Genomic DNA, 19,523 nt, shown 5'->3' on the forward strand with positions numbered 1-19,523 from the left:
GGGGAGAGCTAGGTGGCGAACCCTCATTTACTTCTGACTGAGAATCATCTATTGCTCTATTTTTAAGTGCTATGATTTAAGACTTCTCGCCGCTTGGATCAGGACGTCACGCCGGGATGAAGATTGAAGAGGCTGCCTGGATGAAGACTTTGCCGGGATGAAGATCATTCAAGCGGGACTTTTAGGTTTTTTTAAGGGTTTATTGGGTGGGTTTTATTTTTTAGTTTAGGGTCTGGGCAGTAAAAAGAGCTAAATGCCCTTTTAAGGGCAATGCCCATACAGATGCCCTTTTCAGGGAAATGGGTAGCTTAGTTTTTTTTTTTAGATAGTTTTTTTTTATTTTGTGGGTTGGGGGGGTGAGGGTTTGTAATGTTAGTGGGTCTTTGTAATTTTTTTTTCAATAAAAGAGCTGATATCTTTAGGGCAATGCCCTACAAAAGGCCCTTTTAAGCGCCATTGGTATTTTATTCTAGATTAGGTTTTTTATTTTGGGGTGTTTTTTATGGGTATTAGAATAGGAATATTTTTTTTAATTTTTAATAATTTGTTTGTTATTTTGTGTAAGAGCTGTTTATCTCAGGGCAATGCCCTACAAAAGGCCCTTTTAAGGGCCCTCCAAAAGACCCTTTTAAGAGCCCTTGGTAGTTTGGGGGTGGGGGTTTGTATAGTGTTAGGGGGGTTTGTATTTTTTTGGAGCAAAAGAGCTGTTTATCTCAGGGCAATGCCCTACAAAATGCTGTTTTAAGGGCCCTTGGTAGTTTGGGGGGTAGGGGTTTGTATAGTGTTAGGGGGTGTTTGTATTTTTTGGAGCAAAAACATAATTTATGCTTACCTGCTAAATTTATTTCTCTTGTGATGTATCGAGTCAATGGATTCATCCTTACTTGTGGGATATTCTCCTCCCCTACAGGAAGTGGCAAAGAGAGCACCCACAGCAGAGCTGCCTATATAGCTCCCCCCTTAGCTCCACCCCCCAGTCATTTAACCGAAGGCTAGGAAGAAAAAGGAGAAACCATAGGGTGCAGTGGTGACTGAAAGTTTCAAAATAAAAATATATATGCCTGTCTTAAAAATCAGGGCGGGCCATGGACTCGATACATCACAAGAGAAATAAATTTATCAGGTAAGCATAAATTATGTTTTCTCTTGTAAGATGTATCCAGTCCACGGATTCATCCTTACTTGTGGGATACCAATACCAAAGCTTTAGGACACGGATGAAGGGAGGGACAAGACTGGGACCTTAAACGGAAGGCACCACTGCTTGTAGAACCTTTCTCCCAAAAATAGCCTCCGTAGAAGCAAAAGTATAGAATTTGGAAAATTTGGAAAAAGTTTGAAGCGAAGACCAAGTCGCCGCCTTACAAATCTGTTCAACAGAAGCCTTATTTTTAAAAGCCCATGTGGAAGCCACAGCTCTAGTAGAATGAGCAGTAATCCTTTTAGGAGGCTGCCATCCAGCAGTCTCATAGACCAAACGGATGATGCTTTTCAGCCAAAAGGAAAGAGAGGTAGCCGTAGCCCTTTGACCTCTCCGTTTACCAGAATAAACAACAAACAAAGAAGATGTTTGATGGAAATCTTTAGTTGCTTGTAAGTAGAATTTTAAAGCACAAACCACATCAAGATTGTGTAACAGACGTTCCTTCTTAGATGAAGGATTAGGACACAAAGAAGGAACCACAATCTCTTGATTGATTTTCTTATTAGAAACAACCTTAGGAAGAAACCCAGGTTTGGTACGTAAAACCACGGTATCTGCATGGAAAACAAGGTAACGGGAATCACATTGTAAAGCAGATAGCTCAGAAACTCTTCGAGCCGAAGAGATAGCTACTAAAGACAAAACTTTCCAAGATAGAAGCTTAATATCTATGGAATGCATAGGTTCAAACGGAACCCCTTGAAGAACTTTAAGAACTAAGTTTAGGCTCCATGGCGGAGCAACAGGTTTAAATACAGGCTTGATTCTGACCAAAGCCTGACTAAATGCTTTAACGTCTGGGACATCTGTCAGACGTTTGTGAAGTAGAATCGACAAAGCAGATATTTGACCTTTAAGAGAACTAGCAGATAATCCCTTCTCCAAACCTTCTTGGAGAAAAGACAATATTCTAGGAATCCTAATCTTACTCCACGAGTAACCTTTGGATTCACACCAATAAAGATATTTGCGCAAAATCTTATGATAAATCTTCCTGGTGACAGGCTTTCTAGCCTGAATCAGGGTATCAATGACCGATTCAGAGAAACCACACTTTGATACAATCATGCGTTCAATCTCCAAGCAGTCAGACGCCGAGAAATTAGATTTGGATGCGTGAACGGGCCTTGGATTAGAAGGTCCCGCCTCATTGGCAGAAGCCACGGTGGAACCGAAGACATGTCCACTAGGTCTGCATACCAAGTCCTGCGTGGCCACGCAGGAGCTAACAGAATTACCGAAGCTCTCTCCTGCTTGACTCTGGCAACCAGACGTGGGAGGAGAGGAAACGGTGGAAATACATAAGCCAGATTGAAGGACCAAGGCACTGCTAGAGCATCTATCAGTACCGCCTTGGGATCCCGGGACCTGGACCCGTAACGAGGAAGTTTGGCATTCTGACGAGACGCCATCAGATCCAATTCTGGTGTGCCCCATAACTGAATCAGCTGGGCGAATACCTCCGGATGGAGTTCCCACTCCCCGGATGAAGAGTCTGACGAATCCGCCTCCTAGTTCTCTACTCCTGGGATGTTGATTGCTGAGAGATGGCAAGAGTGATCCTCTGCCCACCGGATTATTTTGGTTACCTCCATCATCGCTAGAGAACTCCCTGTTCCTCCCTGATGATTGATATAAGCTAGAGTCGTGATGTTGTCCGACTGAAACCTGATGAATTTGGCCGCAGCAAGCAAAGGCCACGCCTGAAGCGCATTGAAAATCGCTCTCAGTTCTAAAATGTTTATCGGGAGGAGAGCTTCCTCCCGAGACCATAAGCCCTGTGCTTTCAGAGAGTTCAAGACTGCACCCCAGCCTAGCAGGCTGGCATCTGTCGTTACAATGAGCCACTCCTTTAAGTCCACGGTAGTCATATATTGACCCTCCTGGAACAGAGGTAGAATAGTCCGAATAGTCTCCATCTTGAATGATGGAACTTTGAGGAACTTGTTTAGAATTTTGAGATCCAAGATTGGTCTGAAAGTTCCCTCTTTCTTGGGAACCACAAATAGGTTTGAATAAAACCCTAGCCCCTGTTCCTCCTTTGGGACTGGGCGAATCACCTCCATGGTATGTAGGTCTTCTACACAGCGTAAGAACGCCTCTCTCTTTGTCTGGTATACAGACAATCGAGAAATGTGAAATCTCCCCCTTGGATGGGAACCCTTGAATTCCAGAAGATATCCCTGGGACACAATTTCTAAAGCCCAGGGATCCTGAACATCTCTCGCCCAAGCCTGAGCGAAGAGAGAGAGTCTGCCCCCTACTAGATCTGGACCCGGATCGGGGGCTACCCCTTCATGCTGTCTTAGAGGCAGCTGCAGGCTTCTTGGCCTGTTTACCCTTGTTCCAAGCCTGGTTAGGTCTCCAGACTGACTTGGATTGGGCAAAATTCCCCTCTTGCTTTGTTGCAGAGGAAGCTGAAGCGGGACCACTCTTAAAGTTCCGAAAGGAACGAAAATTATTTTGTTTAGCCCTCATCTTATTTGATCTATCCTGAGGGAGGGCATGACCTTTCCCTCCAGTGATGTCTGAAATAATCTCCTTCAGTTCAGGCCCGAATAGGGTCTTACCTTTGAAAGGAATGTTCAAAAGTTTAGATTTAGATGACATATCAGCAGACCAGGACTTAAGCCATAACGCCCTGCGTGCTAAAATGGCAAAACCTGAATTATTTGCCGCTAATTTAGCCAGTTGAAAAGCGGCATATGTAATAAAAGAATTAGCCAACTTAAGTGCCTTAATTCTGTCCATAATTTCCTCTAATGGAGTCTCCATTTGAAGAGTCTCTTCTAGAGCCTCAAACCAGAAAGCAGCTGCAGTCTTTACAGGAACAATGCACGCATTAGGTTGGAGAGAAAAACCTTGATGAACAAAAATTTTCTTCAGGAGACTCTCTAATTTTTTATCCTTAGGATCTTTGAAAGCACAACTCTCCTCGATAGGTATAGTTGTACGCTTAGACAGAGTAGAAATAGCTCCCTCCACCTTAGGAACTGTCTGCCATGAGTCCCTTATGGTATCAGATATGGGAAACATTTTCTTAAAAACAGGAGGGGGAGTGAACGGAATACCTGGTCTATCCCACTCCTTAGCAATAATATTCACAATCCTCTTAGGGACTGGAAAAACATCAGTGTAAACAGGAACCTCTAAGTATCTATCCATTTTACACAATTTCTCTGGGACCACTATAGGGTCACAATCATCTAGAGTTGCTAATACCTCCCTAAGCAATAAGCGGAGGTGTTCAAGCTTAAATTTAAAGGCCGTCATATCAGAATCTGTCTGAGGAAGCGTCTTTCCTGAATCAGAAATTTCTCCCTCAGATAACAAATCCCTCGCCCCAGAGCATTGTGAGGGCATATCAGAAACGGCTACTAAATCGTGAGATGGCTCAGCATTTTTCCTTAACCCAGAGCTGTCCCGCTTTCCTTGTAAACCAGGCAGTTTGGATAAAACCAGGCAGTTTGGATAAAACGTAAGTGAGGGTTGTATTCATAACTGTGGCCATGTCTTGTAAAGTAAATGAATGTGACGCACTAGAGGTACTTGGCGTCACTTGTGCGGGCGTTACTGGTTGTGACACTTGGGGAGAGCTAGGTGGCGAACCCTCATTTACTTCTGACTGAGAATCATCTATTGCTCTATTTTTAAGTGCTAATATATGTTCTTTAAAATTTATAGACATATCAGTACATTTGGGACACATTCTAAGAGGGGGTTCCACAATGGCTTCCAAACATATTGAACAAGGATTTTCCTTGGTATCAGACATGTTAAACAGGCTTGGAAAACACTGTAATCAAAGTAAATAACACTTAGAAATAAAATGGTACTCTGCCTTTAAGAGAAAAAAAGCTGCACAAGTTCTGCAAAACAGTGTAAAAAAGCAGTAAACTTAACGAAATTTTTACAGTAGTATCTTACAGCCTTAGTAACTTTGCACAACTATGCAAATAAACAATTAACCCCTTAATGGCAAAACCGGATTGAAAAACGTCAAAACCGGCAAAAAAGACTTTCAGCACCTTGCCACAGCCCTGCTGTGGCGCCTACCTGCCCTTCAGAACGATTTGTGGGGGGAAAATGTCCTTTACAGCCCTCAAACACAGCAGGAACCTCTAGAAAAGCAGTTGGATGACTCTTAAGGAAAAAAACTGTGCAACTGAGGCGCGGAAATAGGCCCCTCCCACCTCACTCGATGTTTTGAGGCCTATTAGAAAAACACCTGAGTGTCTCTTAATTAACCATGTGAGTTAAAAAACTCTAACACAAGCCACAATGACCCCTTTAGTCCCTTCAAAAAAACGTTATAATTGCATCATTTACTGAACAAACAAAAAAGTTTTTTCCTAACAGTGTCACCAGTAACAAATGAGCCCTTCAAGCAAGCTGAAATTCCTATCCAAGTGTCTGAATACAGCTTACCCTCTCCCCATGGGGATATAGCCAGCCATTTCTAGAATAAACACAGTCTGTCTAGAAAAACATAGACTGAACATACCTCATATGCAGCTTAGCATGCAAACCGTTCCCCCAACTGAAGTTTTCCTGTACTCTTCAGCCCTTGTGAGAACAGCAGTGGATCTTAGTTACAAAGTGCTAAGATCATAATCCTCCTTGCAGAAGTCTTCATCCCTTTTCTGCCAGAGAGTAAATAGTACACACCGGTACCATTTAAAATAACAAACTTTTGCTTGAGAAATAAAAAACTAACATTTTTGTCACCACACTCGCTCTGCACTTCCTAGTTACTTAGAGTAGGCAAAGAGAATGACTGGGGGGTAGAGCTAAGGGGGGAGCTATATAGGCAGCTCTGCTGTGGGTGCTCTCTTTGCCACTTCCTGTAGGGGAGGAGAATATCCCACAAGATGAATCCGTGGACTCGATACATCTTACAAGAGAAATAGCTGTTTATCTCAGGGCAATGCCCTACAAAAGGCCCTTTTAAGGGCCCCCTAAAAAGGCCCTTTTAAGGGTCCCTGGTAGTTTGGGGGGTGGGGGGTTGTATAGTGTTAGGGGTGTTTGTATTCTTTTTGGAGCAAAAGAGCTGTTTATCTCCGGGCAATGCCCTACAAAAGGCCCTCTCAAGGGCCCCCCAAAAGGCCCTTTTAAGGGCCCCTGGTAGTTTATTCTAGAGTAGGGTTTTTTATTTTGGGATGTTTTTTTTAAAGGGTATTAGAATAGGATTAATCTTTATTTTTTTGGATAATTTGTTGTTTTTTTTTTTTTTTTTTCTAATGATAGGTTTTTTATTTTTTGTAATGTTAGGTTTTAGTGTAAGGCAAGTTAGGTTTTATTTCACAGGTAAGTTTGTATTTATTTTAACTAGGTAGTTAGTAAATAGTTAATAACTATTTACTAACTAGTCTACCTAGTTAAAATAAATACAAACTTACCTGTGAAATAAAAATAAAACCTAAGCTAGCTACAATTTAACTATTAGTTATATTGTAGCTAGCTTAGGTTTTATTTTACAGGTAAGTTTGTATTTAGTTTTAAATAGGTATTATTTAGTTAATAATTGTAAATTTAATTTAGATCTAATTAAATTATGTTAGGGTTAGGTTTAGGGTTACGTTAGGGTTAGGGGTTAATATAGTTTAATTTAGCTTGTTGCGATGTGGGGGGCTGGTGGTTTAGGGGTTAATAAATGTAGTATAGTGGTGGCGATATCGGGAGAGGCAGATTAGGGGTTAATAATTTTATTTAGGTAGCGGCGATATTGGGAGCAGCAGATTAGGGGTTAATAACTGTAGGCAGGCGTCAGCGATGTTGGGGGCAGCAGATTAGGGGTGTTTAGACATAGGTTTTATGTTAGGTTGTTAGGTTTAAACTGTATTTTTATTTCCCCATAGACATCAATGGGGCTCCGTTACGGAACTTTTGTTTCCGCGATCGCACGTGTTAGGTTTTTTTTGCCTGCTCTCCCCATTGATGTCTATGGGGAAATTGTGCACTAGGACGTATCATTAGCGCTCTGATTGTGTGCGGTATGGAGCTCAACACAGCCATATCGCACGCAAAAGGCGTATGTTTGAAAACTTGTAATGGCAGCGCTATAGGAAATAAAATATAGGAAATGAAATATAGGAAATGAAATAACATTGACTTCTATAGGGAATACGTGAACGCGCACACAATATTCTAACATTGGATTTTTGCACTCATTGGCTTAGCGCCAGAGTGAAAACGTTTACTTTCAACTCATAATACGAGCGCAACCAGACGAGCATAAAAATCTTACTTCTAGCGCAATTAATGCTCAAGCGGGAGCGTTGATTTGTGATCTGCTCATAATCTGGCCCTAAGAATGTAGAGTCCTTCTACTGAAATTGTACCCTAAAAATACATTAAAGGACCATTACATACAGTAGAATTGCATAATCAACAAATGCATAATAAAAAGACAACGCAATAACACATTCTAAATTTAAAAGGAGTAGTAGAATTTGTTCTGACAAATTTCAAAGTTACCTACATTTTTTGAGCCCTTGTATCATGTGACAGTCATCAGCAAATCATAAAACGCATATACATATATACAGTTGCACATGCTCATGGGGAACCGGTGCCTCCGAAAGTGTGTGTATAAAAAGATGGTGAGCATTTTGATAATTAAAATAAATTGGATTTTTTTTTTCATTGCATGAAAAATTAATTTTGACTTTATAATTCAACAAGAACTATAAAATGGCTCTATAGGGGGTGCTTAACGATAGAATACATAAAACATACAAGGTTAAACAAAGTATATATAGATAATGATACCCAACAATAACCCTAGTCACAGGATATACTGAACTCCCATATATTGTCAGTTCATCGGGGGTTAAAGTTCCTGGACTCCCATATATTGTCAGTTAATCAGGGGTTACATTTCCTGTAGCAATTTCAGGATCACAGTTATAAAAAAAAGAGAACAGTGCGCCAACAATACAAATATGAATAACAGTGTTGGAAATTGCTAGCAAAAGTGAAAGTCACATACAATGCAATATAAACAAATAATAATAATAATAAATGTCAGGGGTATCGTAAAGTTTAATCCCTGATATACAGTGTGCTACGAGCACGCGTATAGCTGTGTAATCTAGCCTACCGAGTTAGGCTACCTCCAACACAGGATAAGAGGCTGCAAAAGTAAAGATCAGGCCCGTGACCTGTGGTTCTGTTGGGCGAGGAATCTAGTCGGCTTCTAACCTGACATCCAAAAGAGCGAATTTACCTCTGCGAGAGTGGGAGTTAGCTGGACGACTCTAAAAGTTCCAGGCGTTTGTGACACTTCTCAAGTGTCTGGGAGCTTGTAAGTACCAGCTATACTTGCGCATTTGGGCTTGTTTGTTCCACTGATTGTGCACTATGGTGGCGCTTTCTTTTTTATTCTACATTTCAGGATCACAGTTGATGCACTCCTCTTCACATGAATGTAGTGGAATGTTTGTGTATCAGTCACTAAATAGACAAATCAGATAGAAAATGTCAAACACTGGGTACTCATATTTCCATAGAGCACCTTTATGTGCTAGTAGACGAAGGCTGGCAGTATAAAGGTGTGTTCTCAGCAGTTACGCTGTTTCCTCAGGCATAACAAACCCTATACTGATGCACTTATTTAAATGCTATCCTATCCAATCAGATTCTAAGAGCACAGGTGTAATGAACATGTCATTTAATCACCAACAGTCTTCAGCTGTTGTGTCAAACAGTCAGTTTCAAAACAGTGTTAGATCTAAAATATGTCTACATTATATAATACAATGAATCCCAACTGATTAATCTTTGTATACAAAGTTATTTCACAGATAAAATCATATGTACATACATCCTATTGGAATAGGGATGAAAACTGCTTATGATGAAACAGAATAAAATAAATAACTAACACATCACATATGATAGATCAAAAGTAGATGCCACATTCATGCTGACACTAAGAAAGTTTATTTATACAGTGTATAGACAAAATAATACAATGTAACAGCTTAGTTGAATAATACAATGTAAAAATTCAGTTGAAGCTGTCAGAAGCTGTATGAAAATGATATAAGTGTAAGCACAAACTGCTATATTCATTTTTGATGAAATATTTGACCTTCAGAAGCGATGCGACACGAATCGAAGCAGCTGCTTCGCCTCGCGCTGCATCACTTGCAGTGTGTCACAGTCTTCATACTGCCAGCCTGCGTCTACTAGCACATAAGGGTGCTCTATGGAAATGTGAGTACCCTGTGTTTGACATTTTCTGATCTGATTTGTCTATTTGGTGACTGATACACACATGAGGCGCCTCTCTTATATTTGCTAGATGCTGTTAATTTTGACTTAAGTCTCCTTTTTTCATTAGGCATTTTTATTTCTTCCATCTTGCTATTGTACCCACCACTTTTAGCCTTTAAAAATCTGGCATTGTAAGATCATGTTTGTTTTCCTTTTAGCTGGGACAATGAAGCCATCCAAGTAGCACAAACCTGGGTACCGTGTGAAACAGGTATATTATAGTTGTATGCTTCTTTACCAACTGTGCATATCATTTATTTAAAAGGTCATGATACCCAAATGTTGAAACACTTGAAAGTGATGCAGCATAACTGTAAAAAGATGTCCTAAGTACTCAAACCCCATTGCAAAGGACTTTAAGCAGCAAATCAGTATGCCTGTCCTGGGACCTGCAAGGGAGTGAGCCTCGTGCACACTCATGTTATTTCCCTATTCAGTTTCAGGAAGTTTACTATGAAATCTCATGAGAATTATTTAAGTCAAATCTCATGAGATCACAATAAAAGAGTTAATGACCTCAGCACTGTTGATGCTGATTGGCTGCTGTTCATTTCTTCATTTTTTTTTACCTGAAGCTGGACAGCAGCTGAAGTATAACTGTTTACACAGAACTTACTCTGCTGAGCTGAGGAAATCGTGAGGTAAAATATCTTCCTTTTTTACATAGAGATGCTCAGGTGATATTTTCCTGTCAGCTTTTTACAGTTATACTCATCAGTTTTAAGTGATTTAGCATATGAGTATTATGTCCCTTTGCGTTAAACAAGTAAAATAAAATAAATTTAAACTAACAAGAAGTTTGCAGCTGTGACTTTATTGCTTATTGTCCAATAGGGACAAGTGCCACATAAAAAGTTAGTTTATTCATCAAGGGAACATTCATAAAAAAAACACATTCATACATTATCAAAATGTTGTCTTTTAGATAGAACAGAGAAAATGTTGAGTACTGTGTCCCTTTAAATTGTGTAATTTTACACAAAATGGTAATGACGTTATTTTAGTGGTGTTAAACATAAAGGGGCCGATTTATCACAGCCCGAATGGGGCCGTATACCCCTGTTTCCGCACGAGCCTTCAGGCTCACCAGAAACAGCAGTTAAGAAGCAGCGGTCTTAAGACCGCTGCTCCTTAACTCATCCACTCTCTGAGGCAGCGGACAGCAATCCGACCAATCATATACGATCGGGTTGAACGACACCCTCTGCTAGTGGCCGATTGGCTGCGAATCTGCCAGGGGCGGCAATGCACAAGCAGTTCACCAGAACTGCTTGTGCAATGATAAATGCCGACAGACACATGATAAATCGGCCCCAAAGCCTGGGAACCAGAAAAGCCCCTAGAATTTTATCTTACCCAGACTACTCCTCCACCTCTCATAACCTGCAACACACAGTGCTACTCTTTTTTCTGTAAATAGCATTTTTCACCAACTGCGTTAATGAAGTGTACACGTTACTAATTTTGTGTGGTTTTTGTAACAGATATATTTTTATTTATCTAACATATGCTCCATTAAAGGGATATGAAAACCAGATGTTTTCTTTGGGGATTCAGACAGAGCATAACATTTAAAAAAACTTCCCAATTTATTTATATTATCAAATTTGCTTCGTTCCCTGATATTCTTTATTGAAGAGATACCTAGGTATGTGTTTGGCCACTACATGGCAGGAAGTAGTGCTGCCCTCTAGTGCTCTTGCAAACGGATAACATTCTTGCAAAACTTTTTCCATATAGTGCTTGAGAAATGGGCCGTCTCTTAAGCTTACGTCCCGGCTTTTCAACAAAAAATACCAAGGCCTAGATTTGGAGTTCGGCGGTAGCCGTCAAAACCAGCGTTAGAGGCTCCTAGCGCTGGTTTTGGCCGCCCGCTGGTATTTGGAGTCAGTGATTAAAGGGTCTAACGCTCACTTTTCAGCCGCGACTTTTCCATACCGCAGATGCCCCTACGCCATTTGCGTATCCTATCTTTTCAATGGGATCTTTCTAACGCCGGTATTTAGAGTCGTTTCTGAAGTGAGCGTTAGAGCTCTAACGACAAAACTCCAGCCGCCTGAAAATAGCAGGAGTTAAGAGCTTTCTGGCTAACGCCGGTTCATAAAGCTCTTAACTACTGTACTCTAAAGTACACTAACACCCATAAACTACCTATGTACCCCTAAACCGAGGTCCCCCCACATCGCCGCCACTCGATTCAAATTTTTAACCCCTAATCTGCCGACCGCCACCTACATTATACTTATGTACCCCTAATCTGCTGCCCCTAACCCCGCCGACCCCTATATTACATTTATTAACCCCTAACCTGCCCCCCACAACGTCGCCGCCAGCTACTTAAAATAATTAACCCCTAATCTTCCGACCGCAAAGCGCCGCCACCTACGTTATCCCTATGTACCCCTAATCTGCTGCCCCTAACACCGCCGACCCCTATATTATATTTATTAACCCCTAATCTGCCCCCCTCAACGTCGCCGACACCTGCCTACACTTATTAACCCCTAATCTGCCGAGCGGACCTGAGCGCTACTATAATAAAGTTATTAACCCCTAACCCGCCTCACTAACCCTATCATAAATAGTATTAACCCCTAATCTGCCCTCCCTAACATCGCCGACACCTAACTTCAATTATTAACCCCTAATCTGACGACCGGAGCTCACCGCTACTATAATAAATGGATTAACCCCTAAAGCTAAGTCTAACCCTAACACTAACACCCCCCTAACTTAAATATAATTTACATCTAACGAAATAAATTAACTCTTAAATAAATGATTCCTATTTAAAGCTAAATACTTACCTGTAAAATAAATCCTAATATAGCTACAATATAAATTATAATTATATTATAGCTATTTTAGGATTAATATTTATTTTACAGGCAACTTTGTAATTATTTTAACCAGGTACAATAGCTATTAAATAGTTAAGAACTATTTAATAGTTACCTAGTTAAAATAATAACAAATTTACCTGTAAAATAAATCCTAACCTAAGATATAATTAAACCTAACACTACCCTATCAATAAAATAATTAAATAAACTACCTACAATTACCTACAATTAACCTAACACTACACTATCAATAAATTAATTAAACACAATTCCTACAAATAAATACAATTAAATAAACTAGCTAAAGTACAAAAAATAAAAAAAGAACTAAGTTACAAAAAATAAAAAAATATTTACAAACATAAGAAAAATATTACAACAATTTTAAACTAATTAAACCTACTCTAAGCCCCCTAATAAAACAACAAAGCCCCCCAAAATAAAAAATTCCCTACCCTATTCTAAATTTAAAAAGTTACAAGCTCTTTTACCTGTTCCGATCAGCCAATAGAATGCGAGCTCAATCTGATTGGCTGATTGGATCAGCCAATCGGATTGAACTAGATTCTGATTGGCTGATTCCATCAGCCAATCTGAAAATTCCTACCTTAATTCCGATTGGCTGATAGAATCCTATCAGCCAATCGGAATTCGAGGGACGCCATCTTGGATGACGTCCCTTAAAGGAACAGTCATTCGTCGTTCAGTCGTCGGTCCGGATGGATGTTCCGCGCTGGAGGTCTTCAGGATCCTGCCGCTTCGCTCCGGATGGAAGACCATAGAAGATTCCGCCTGGATGATGACTTCAATCGGATGGAAGATCCTCTTCTGCCCCGCTTGGATGAAGACTTTGACCGGATCATGGACCTCTTCAGCCCCCCGCTTGGGCTTGGATCAGGACATCGGAGGAGCTCTTCAGGACGGATCGGTGAACCTGGATGGTGAAGACAAGGTAGGAAGATCTTCAGGGGCTTAGTGTTAGGTTTATTTAAGGGGGGTTTGTGTTAGATTAGGGGTATGTGGGTGGTGGGTTGTAATGTTGGGGGGGGGGTATTGTATTTATTCTTTTACAGGCAAAAGAGCTGAAATTCTTGGGGCATGCCCCGCAAAGGGCCCTGTTCAGGGCTGGTAAGGTAAAAGAGCTTGTAACTTTTTTAATTTAGAATAGGGTAGGGAATTTTTTATTTTGGGGGGCTTTGTTATTTTATTAGGGGGCTTAGAGTAGGTGTAATTAGTTTAAAATTGTTGTAATATTTTTCTTATGTTTGTAAATATTTTTTTATTTTTTGTAACTTAGTTCTTTTTTATTTTTTGTACTTTAGCTAGTTTATTTCATTGTATTTATTTGTAGGAATTGTGTTTAATTAATTTATTGATAGTGTAGTGTTAGGTTAATTGTAGGTAATTGTAGGTAGTTTATTTAATTATTTTATTGATAGGGTAGTGTTAGGTTTAATTATATCTTAGGTTAGGATTTATTTTACAGGTAAATTTGTTATTATTTTAACTAGGTAACTATTAAATAGTTCTTAACTATTTAATAGCTATTGTACCTGGTTAAAATAATTACAAAGTTGCCTGTAAAATAAATATTAATCCTAAAATAGCTATAATATAATTATAATTTATATTGTAGCTATATTAGGGTTTATTTTACAGGTAAGTATTTAGCTTTAAATAGGAATCATTTATTTAATAAGAGTTAATTTATTTCGTTAGATGTAAATTATATTTAAGTTAGGGGGGTGTTAGTGTTAGGGTTAGACTTAGCTTTAGGGGTTAATACATTTATTAGAATAGCGGTGAGGTCCGCTCGGCAGATTAGGGGTTAATAATTGAAGGTAGGTGTCGGCGATGTTAGGGAGGGCAGATTAGGGGTTAATACTATTTATGATAGGGTTAGTGAGGCGGGTTAGGGGTTAATAACTTTATTATAGTAGCGGTGCGGTCTGCTCAGCAGATTAGGGGTTAATAAGTGTAGGCAGGTGTCGGCGACGTTGAGGGGGGCAGATTAGGGGTTAATAAATATAATATAGGGGTCGGCGATGTTAGGGCAGCAGATTAGGGGTACATAGGGATAACGTAGGTTGCGGCGGTTTACGGAGCGGCAGATTAGGGGTTAAAAAAAATATGCATGGGTTAGCGATAGCGGGGGCGGCAGAATAGGGGTTAATAAGTGTAAGGTTAGGGGTGTTTAGACTCGGGGTACATGTTAGAGTGTTAGGTGCAGACGTAGGAAGTGTTTCCCCACAGGAAACAATGGGGCTGCGTTAGGAGCTGAACGCTGCTTTTTTGCAGATGTTAGGTTTTTTTTCAGCTCAAACAGCCCCATTGTTTCCTATGGGAGAATCGTGCACGAGCACGTTTTTGAGGCTGGCCGCGTCCGTAAGCAACTCTGGTATCGAGAGTTGCATTTGCGGAAAAAATGCTCTACGCTCCTTTTTTGGAGCCTAACGCAGCATTTGTTTGAACTCTCGATACCAGAGTTAAATTTATGGTGCGGCCAGAAAAAAGCCCGCGGAGCGTTAACAGCCCTTTTACCGCCAAACTCCAAATCTAGGCCCAAGAGAGCAAAGACAAATTGATAATAGGTGTAAATTAGAAAGTTGTTTAAAATTACACACTCTATCTGAATCATGAAAGAAACATTTTGGGTTTTAAATCCCTTTAAAACAAAAAATGTGCCGCTACTTATCTGAAAATTGTTTACACATATGATGTAGATGTGCGATGACTATTGAGTTAGTAATGTAAAAGATTTTCTTTATGTGTAGTAATTTTCGCATCTGATGTACGAATAAATTATGATACCTTCCGAAATTCTATGGTGGCAACTGTAATATCAAAAACTATATTCACAACAAATCCAGGTAGGTACTGACAAAACTTTTTTTAAATAAAGCTATTTTAGTCATTGATTTACATTGAGCCTGGGATATGATTGGCCAATAAATGACATATTTTAGATATATTTTATAAATTTATTGTGCACGCTAGTTTTTTTTTTTTACTACATATTAAAATATTAGCAATGTTCTTCTTTACCAAGAAACTCCAGAAGCACAAGCACTGTTGAGATATGCACAAGACTGCACAGAATCTGGAGCCTTTTTTGATGAAAATGAGGAATTGTCCAAAGAGTCCATAAATTGTAAGTGGAAAAACGTCAGAGAAATATAACTAAATGAGCTGCCTTTGCATTCATAATTATATAAAATAATGGCAATCACATTTTACATTTTAAAGGGACAGTCTACTCCAGAATTATTATTGTTTAAAAAGATAGATAATCCCTTTATTACCCATTCCCCAGTTTTGCATAACCAACACTGTTATATTAATATACTTTTTACCTCTGTGATTACCTTGTATCTAAGCCTCTGCAGACTGCCCCCTTATCTCAGTTCTTTTGACAGACTTGTATTTTATCCAATCAGTGCTGACTCATAAATAACTCCACAGGAGTGAGTGCAACATTATCTATTTGGCACACATCAACAATTGCTGTCTAGCTGTGAAAAAATGGCAAAATGCACTGAGAAAAGAGGTGGCCTTCAAGAGCTTAGAAATTAGCATTAACACTTTTAACAAAGAATACCAAAAGAACAAAGTAAATTTGATGATAAAAGTAAATAAGAAAGTTGTTTAAAATTGCATGCCCTAAAATATATGTGATTCTCTGAGGAGTTCCGGAGGAGGAGCACAGGTGTATGGTCAGGTGCTGCACCTGTTCTGATCTGCCCTGCCTACAAGCTATTGGCGAGTATCGCGCCTAAACCTTCTGACCCAGGCTGGCTTGTAATGCTGAGTATCATCGCTGCTGGTACTCCATAGTGCCCGATATCGCACTAAGGCTCTGTGCTTTAGTCCTGAAAGGGACCTGAGTCCTTAACAGATACCTATACTACAAACTGGCTTTTTTCAAGAACCAAGGCAAAGCATTGGATAAACGCTGTCTGGAAGAGCAATCTGCACCTGTTATCTGGGATCATTATCTCGTTGTCACAGCAGGAGGCTGGTGACTACGTGAGCTACATCGCTCTTACGATTTCTGGTCTGTTAGCTGATTTCTCTGTGTGGGCTGATACACTGGTGTCCGGCTGAGGTTGCTTACATTCTCCTGTTGGTGGAGTGCCGACGCTTCTGTGCGCTGCTGGGACCGGTGCAGCCGTCTCTGCTGAATCCCGTGGGAAGTACGGTGTTTCTCCCTTGGTGTCCCCTCCCACCGCTGCTGCGTGAGGGGCGAGGGCTGCTGGTGCTCCCCCGGGTGCCCCTGGTGTGTTGGACGCTTCCGATACAACGTACCACATACGGCTTGTGGTAAACTACATCCTCGCACCTGTTATCCTACAAGACCGGACCAGTGTTCCCCCTCCCACCGGTGCTGCGAGAGGGGGCCTGGTCTTCAACGGAGGCTTTGTTTCTCAGCTTGTTTCATCCACACAGTGACTGGTAACGTAGAGTCTTGACTTAATATCTGCAGTTGCTCCTGTTTTTTTTTTCTTTTTTTTCTCCGCTGCCCCACCGCTGTCTCAAGATTGGAGTAATTTCCTCCACGAGCTGGTTTATATGTTGCAATTGTTATTCTATCTCTAGAAGGGTTTCTCCCGTGTTCTTCTATTTACCCTAAAATTCTTGCACACAGACTTTGCTGTCAAGTGGCTCCAGACTAAGAGTAATTGCGCTGGAAAAAAGGGGGACGGCAGAAGAGAGAGTTACCACAATTGACTAAAAACTGAGAGAATAAAAACTGCCATGTCGTAAATGTTGCACATAGTTCATCATCTCTTGGATCTTTTTGTATTTTTTCCTGGACTGTGTTTTAACCCAAAATAAGTTGTCTGTCCTCAAGATCCTTTTGAACAGATAGGGTTGCTTGTGTTATAAGGTTATGTCCTGCTGTCTTAGTGTGATGTACTCAAGTTGAGACATCTAGGTGTTGTTAGCTTCTACACCTATTAGGGCACCTTTAAATTTGTTGCATAGCTCTATACAGGCTGTTGGAAGTTAGAGCTTGGTACATAGCCTATATTTCAGTATATAGGCGACATTCTGTGATAATATCTTTATGGCTATAACTTCTACTTAAAGTGCTGTCAAGTTGCTAAGCTAAAAAAGGGGAGGGGGGAAGGAGGGAGGAGAGAAGGGGAAGGAGAGGGGAAAATTATATTTTTTTTCTTGGTCCCTTTTTTTGTTGTTGTTTTCTCTTCTTGTTTTCTTTTTTTTCCTCCTCCCTAGAAAGATGGTCTAGGTAATTGTGTAGAGTCGATGTATTGTAATTGCCATAATAGTTGATATATTCTGTTTGTTGTGAGTGTATTCAATTAAGGCCCAGGGACATTGTGAATATTGTTCTACCTTGGTCGGTGGAACTTAGGAAGTACTATACATACATTTTTAATTGTATCTAGTTCCTGTATCTAAGGCATGGTCTATACCCCTGTCCTGTCTAAATCAAAGGCATAAAATACAAAAATTGGTTAAAAGTGGTTCTCTTTTCCCTGTGTCATCGACAGGACTGATCTTTCTTCACTTTTTTTTTTTTTTTTTTTTGTATATTTTTATTGAGGTTAAACAAAATATTACAGGAAATAGTCATCCAGTGACAATGAAAATGTAACAGCAAGTCATGAATTATATATCTAAAAACATAGCAACAAAGTAAATACAAAACCTTTCTGAGAATGGAGTTAGTAAACCACTGGATTAACATCAAAACTATAATGATATAATATAAACCTGTGTTAGGTTTTTCACATTACAAATGTTATAAGTAATTATGTTTACAGCCTATATCCAGCGAGCAAGGGTACAATTATGAGAGATATGTGACCTGTATAGTTATAAAAGGTATTGGAACCTCGTTTTTATATATAATAGGCATGGTCCCCAAATTGCTGTTCATATGGTTATTTAGGTTGAAAAAGAAAAAATGGTTAGGGCAATTGGGGGTTGGATTTTGTTTGGCCACGTTTGGACCAAGTTAGCAGGGGGGGGGGGGGAAAGGGAGTGCAGCGGGCAAGAGCCGCTCGAAGTGGAGTGGGGAGGGGGGATGTAATGGGGGGGCGGAGTCTTATAAATTACCGGGCTGATGTAGTGAGGGGAGTATACAATAGTTATATTCCATACTCAAACAAAGGGGCATACTTCAAAGGAAAAGCCTGTTGTATGTTCAGTCAATAGATAGGGACATAGTTCACACAGGGTACTATGATGTATGATACAAAGTATATCTATAGCGTATAATAGTCTCATATAATCCTACTTATGTCAGAGTTATAGTGATAGGGTCCAGTCAAAACTCGTGTGTAGGGCTCTATATGATATGCAGCAGCCGGGCTATTTCACTGTTAATACAATCTAGTGTACCGCTCTAGGAATTAAAGAATTATACTCTAAGGACATGATCTTTGGCCCACTAGCACATCACTATAGAAGGATTGACTCCAGCATCAGGACTGGTCTTGAATGAGTAAACATAAGTTATGTTTGCTATCTGTAAACTTTCTAGGTATGCATAAGTATTTTTGAGAGTATATACATTCAAATGTAACCTGTCTGAGGGCAACATATAGAACATGTGGGAACGAGTGTCATGTTACAGGCCTTAACTTAAGGGTTGCCAAAAATATCAACAGAAACATATAACGCCTACGCTAAACTCAATGTCAGTTGAAGTCAAGGGGTTGTACATATAATAACATTGCATAAAACCAAACTGAAAGTATGCACAGAGGGGTATTGTCAATAATAATATACGGCTCTATCATTCGGCTTACTGTATGGATATAGACAGAGAGCCATCTTCTTAAACACCCTGGCTACAAGTGGATTAATTTTACTGAATAAAAATAATAGTGGTGGGAAATACAATGGATACTAAAGTAGATGTGTGTGGAATAGGTAGATAACAGGCTTTGAAGGTTGGACACCATATTCAAACTAGAACATTCTTATGCTGAGAGGATTAGAGTTATGCGGTAGGGCAGTTTAATTAGTAATGGGGGTGGGATATCTAAGACATCAGTGGGTATTAAGGATTATACTGTCAAGTAGACTCCAAACGGCTAATATAGAGTGGGATATATCAGAATAGCAAGCCACAGAGTTAACAGTTCCTTAAGGAGTGAAAGAGCGCCTACTCCAAGCTCCTTTATATACTCTAGGGTTATCTAGAATTGGTTCTATGGAATTTG

At 39.9% G+C, this 19,523-nt stretch overlaps 1 protein-coding gene across 1 annotated transcript in view; it reads left to right on the forward strand.

Annotated features, from left to right (window-relative positions):
- The window catches only part of MEIOB (meiosis specific with OB-fold), a 200,233-nt gene that overhangs the window by 134,959 nt on the left and 45,751 nt on the right, over nucleotides 1–19,523 (forward strand). Inside the window, exons 7-9 of the mRNA XM_053694201.1 lie at nucleotides 9,643–9,695; nucleotides 15,102–15,197; nucleotides 15,377–15,478. Coding sequence (XP_053550176.1) covers nucleotides 9,643–9,695; nucleotides 15,102–15,197; nucleotides 15,377–15,478 — 251 coding nt within the window. The remainder of the gene's footprint in view (nucleotides 1–9,642; nucleotides 9,696–15,101; nucleotides 15,198–15,376; nucleotides 15,479–19,523) is intronic.

Source organism: Bombina bombina, chromosome 11 (assembly GCF_027579735.1).
Source record: "Bombina bombina isolate aBomBom1 chromosome 11, aBomBom1.pri, whole genome shotgun sequence".
Classification (NCBI taxonomy): Eukaryota; Metazoa; Chordata; class Amphibia; order Anura; family Bombinatoridae; genus Bombina; species Bombina bombina.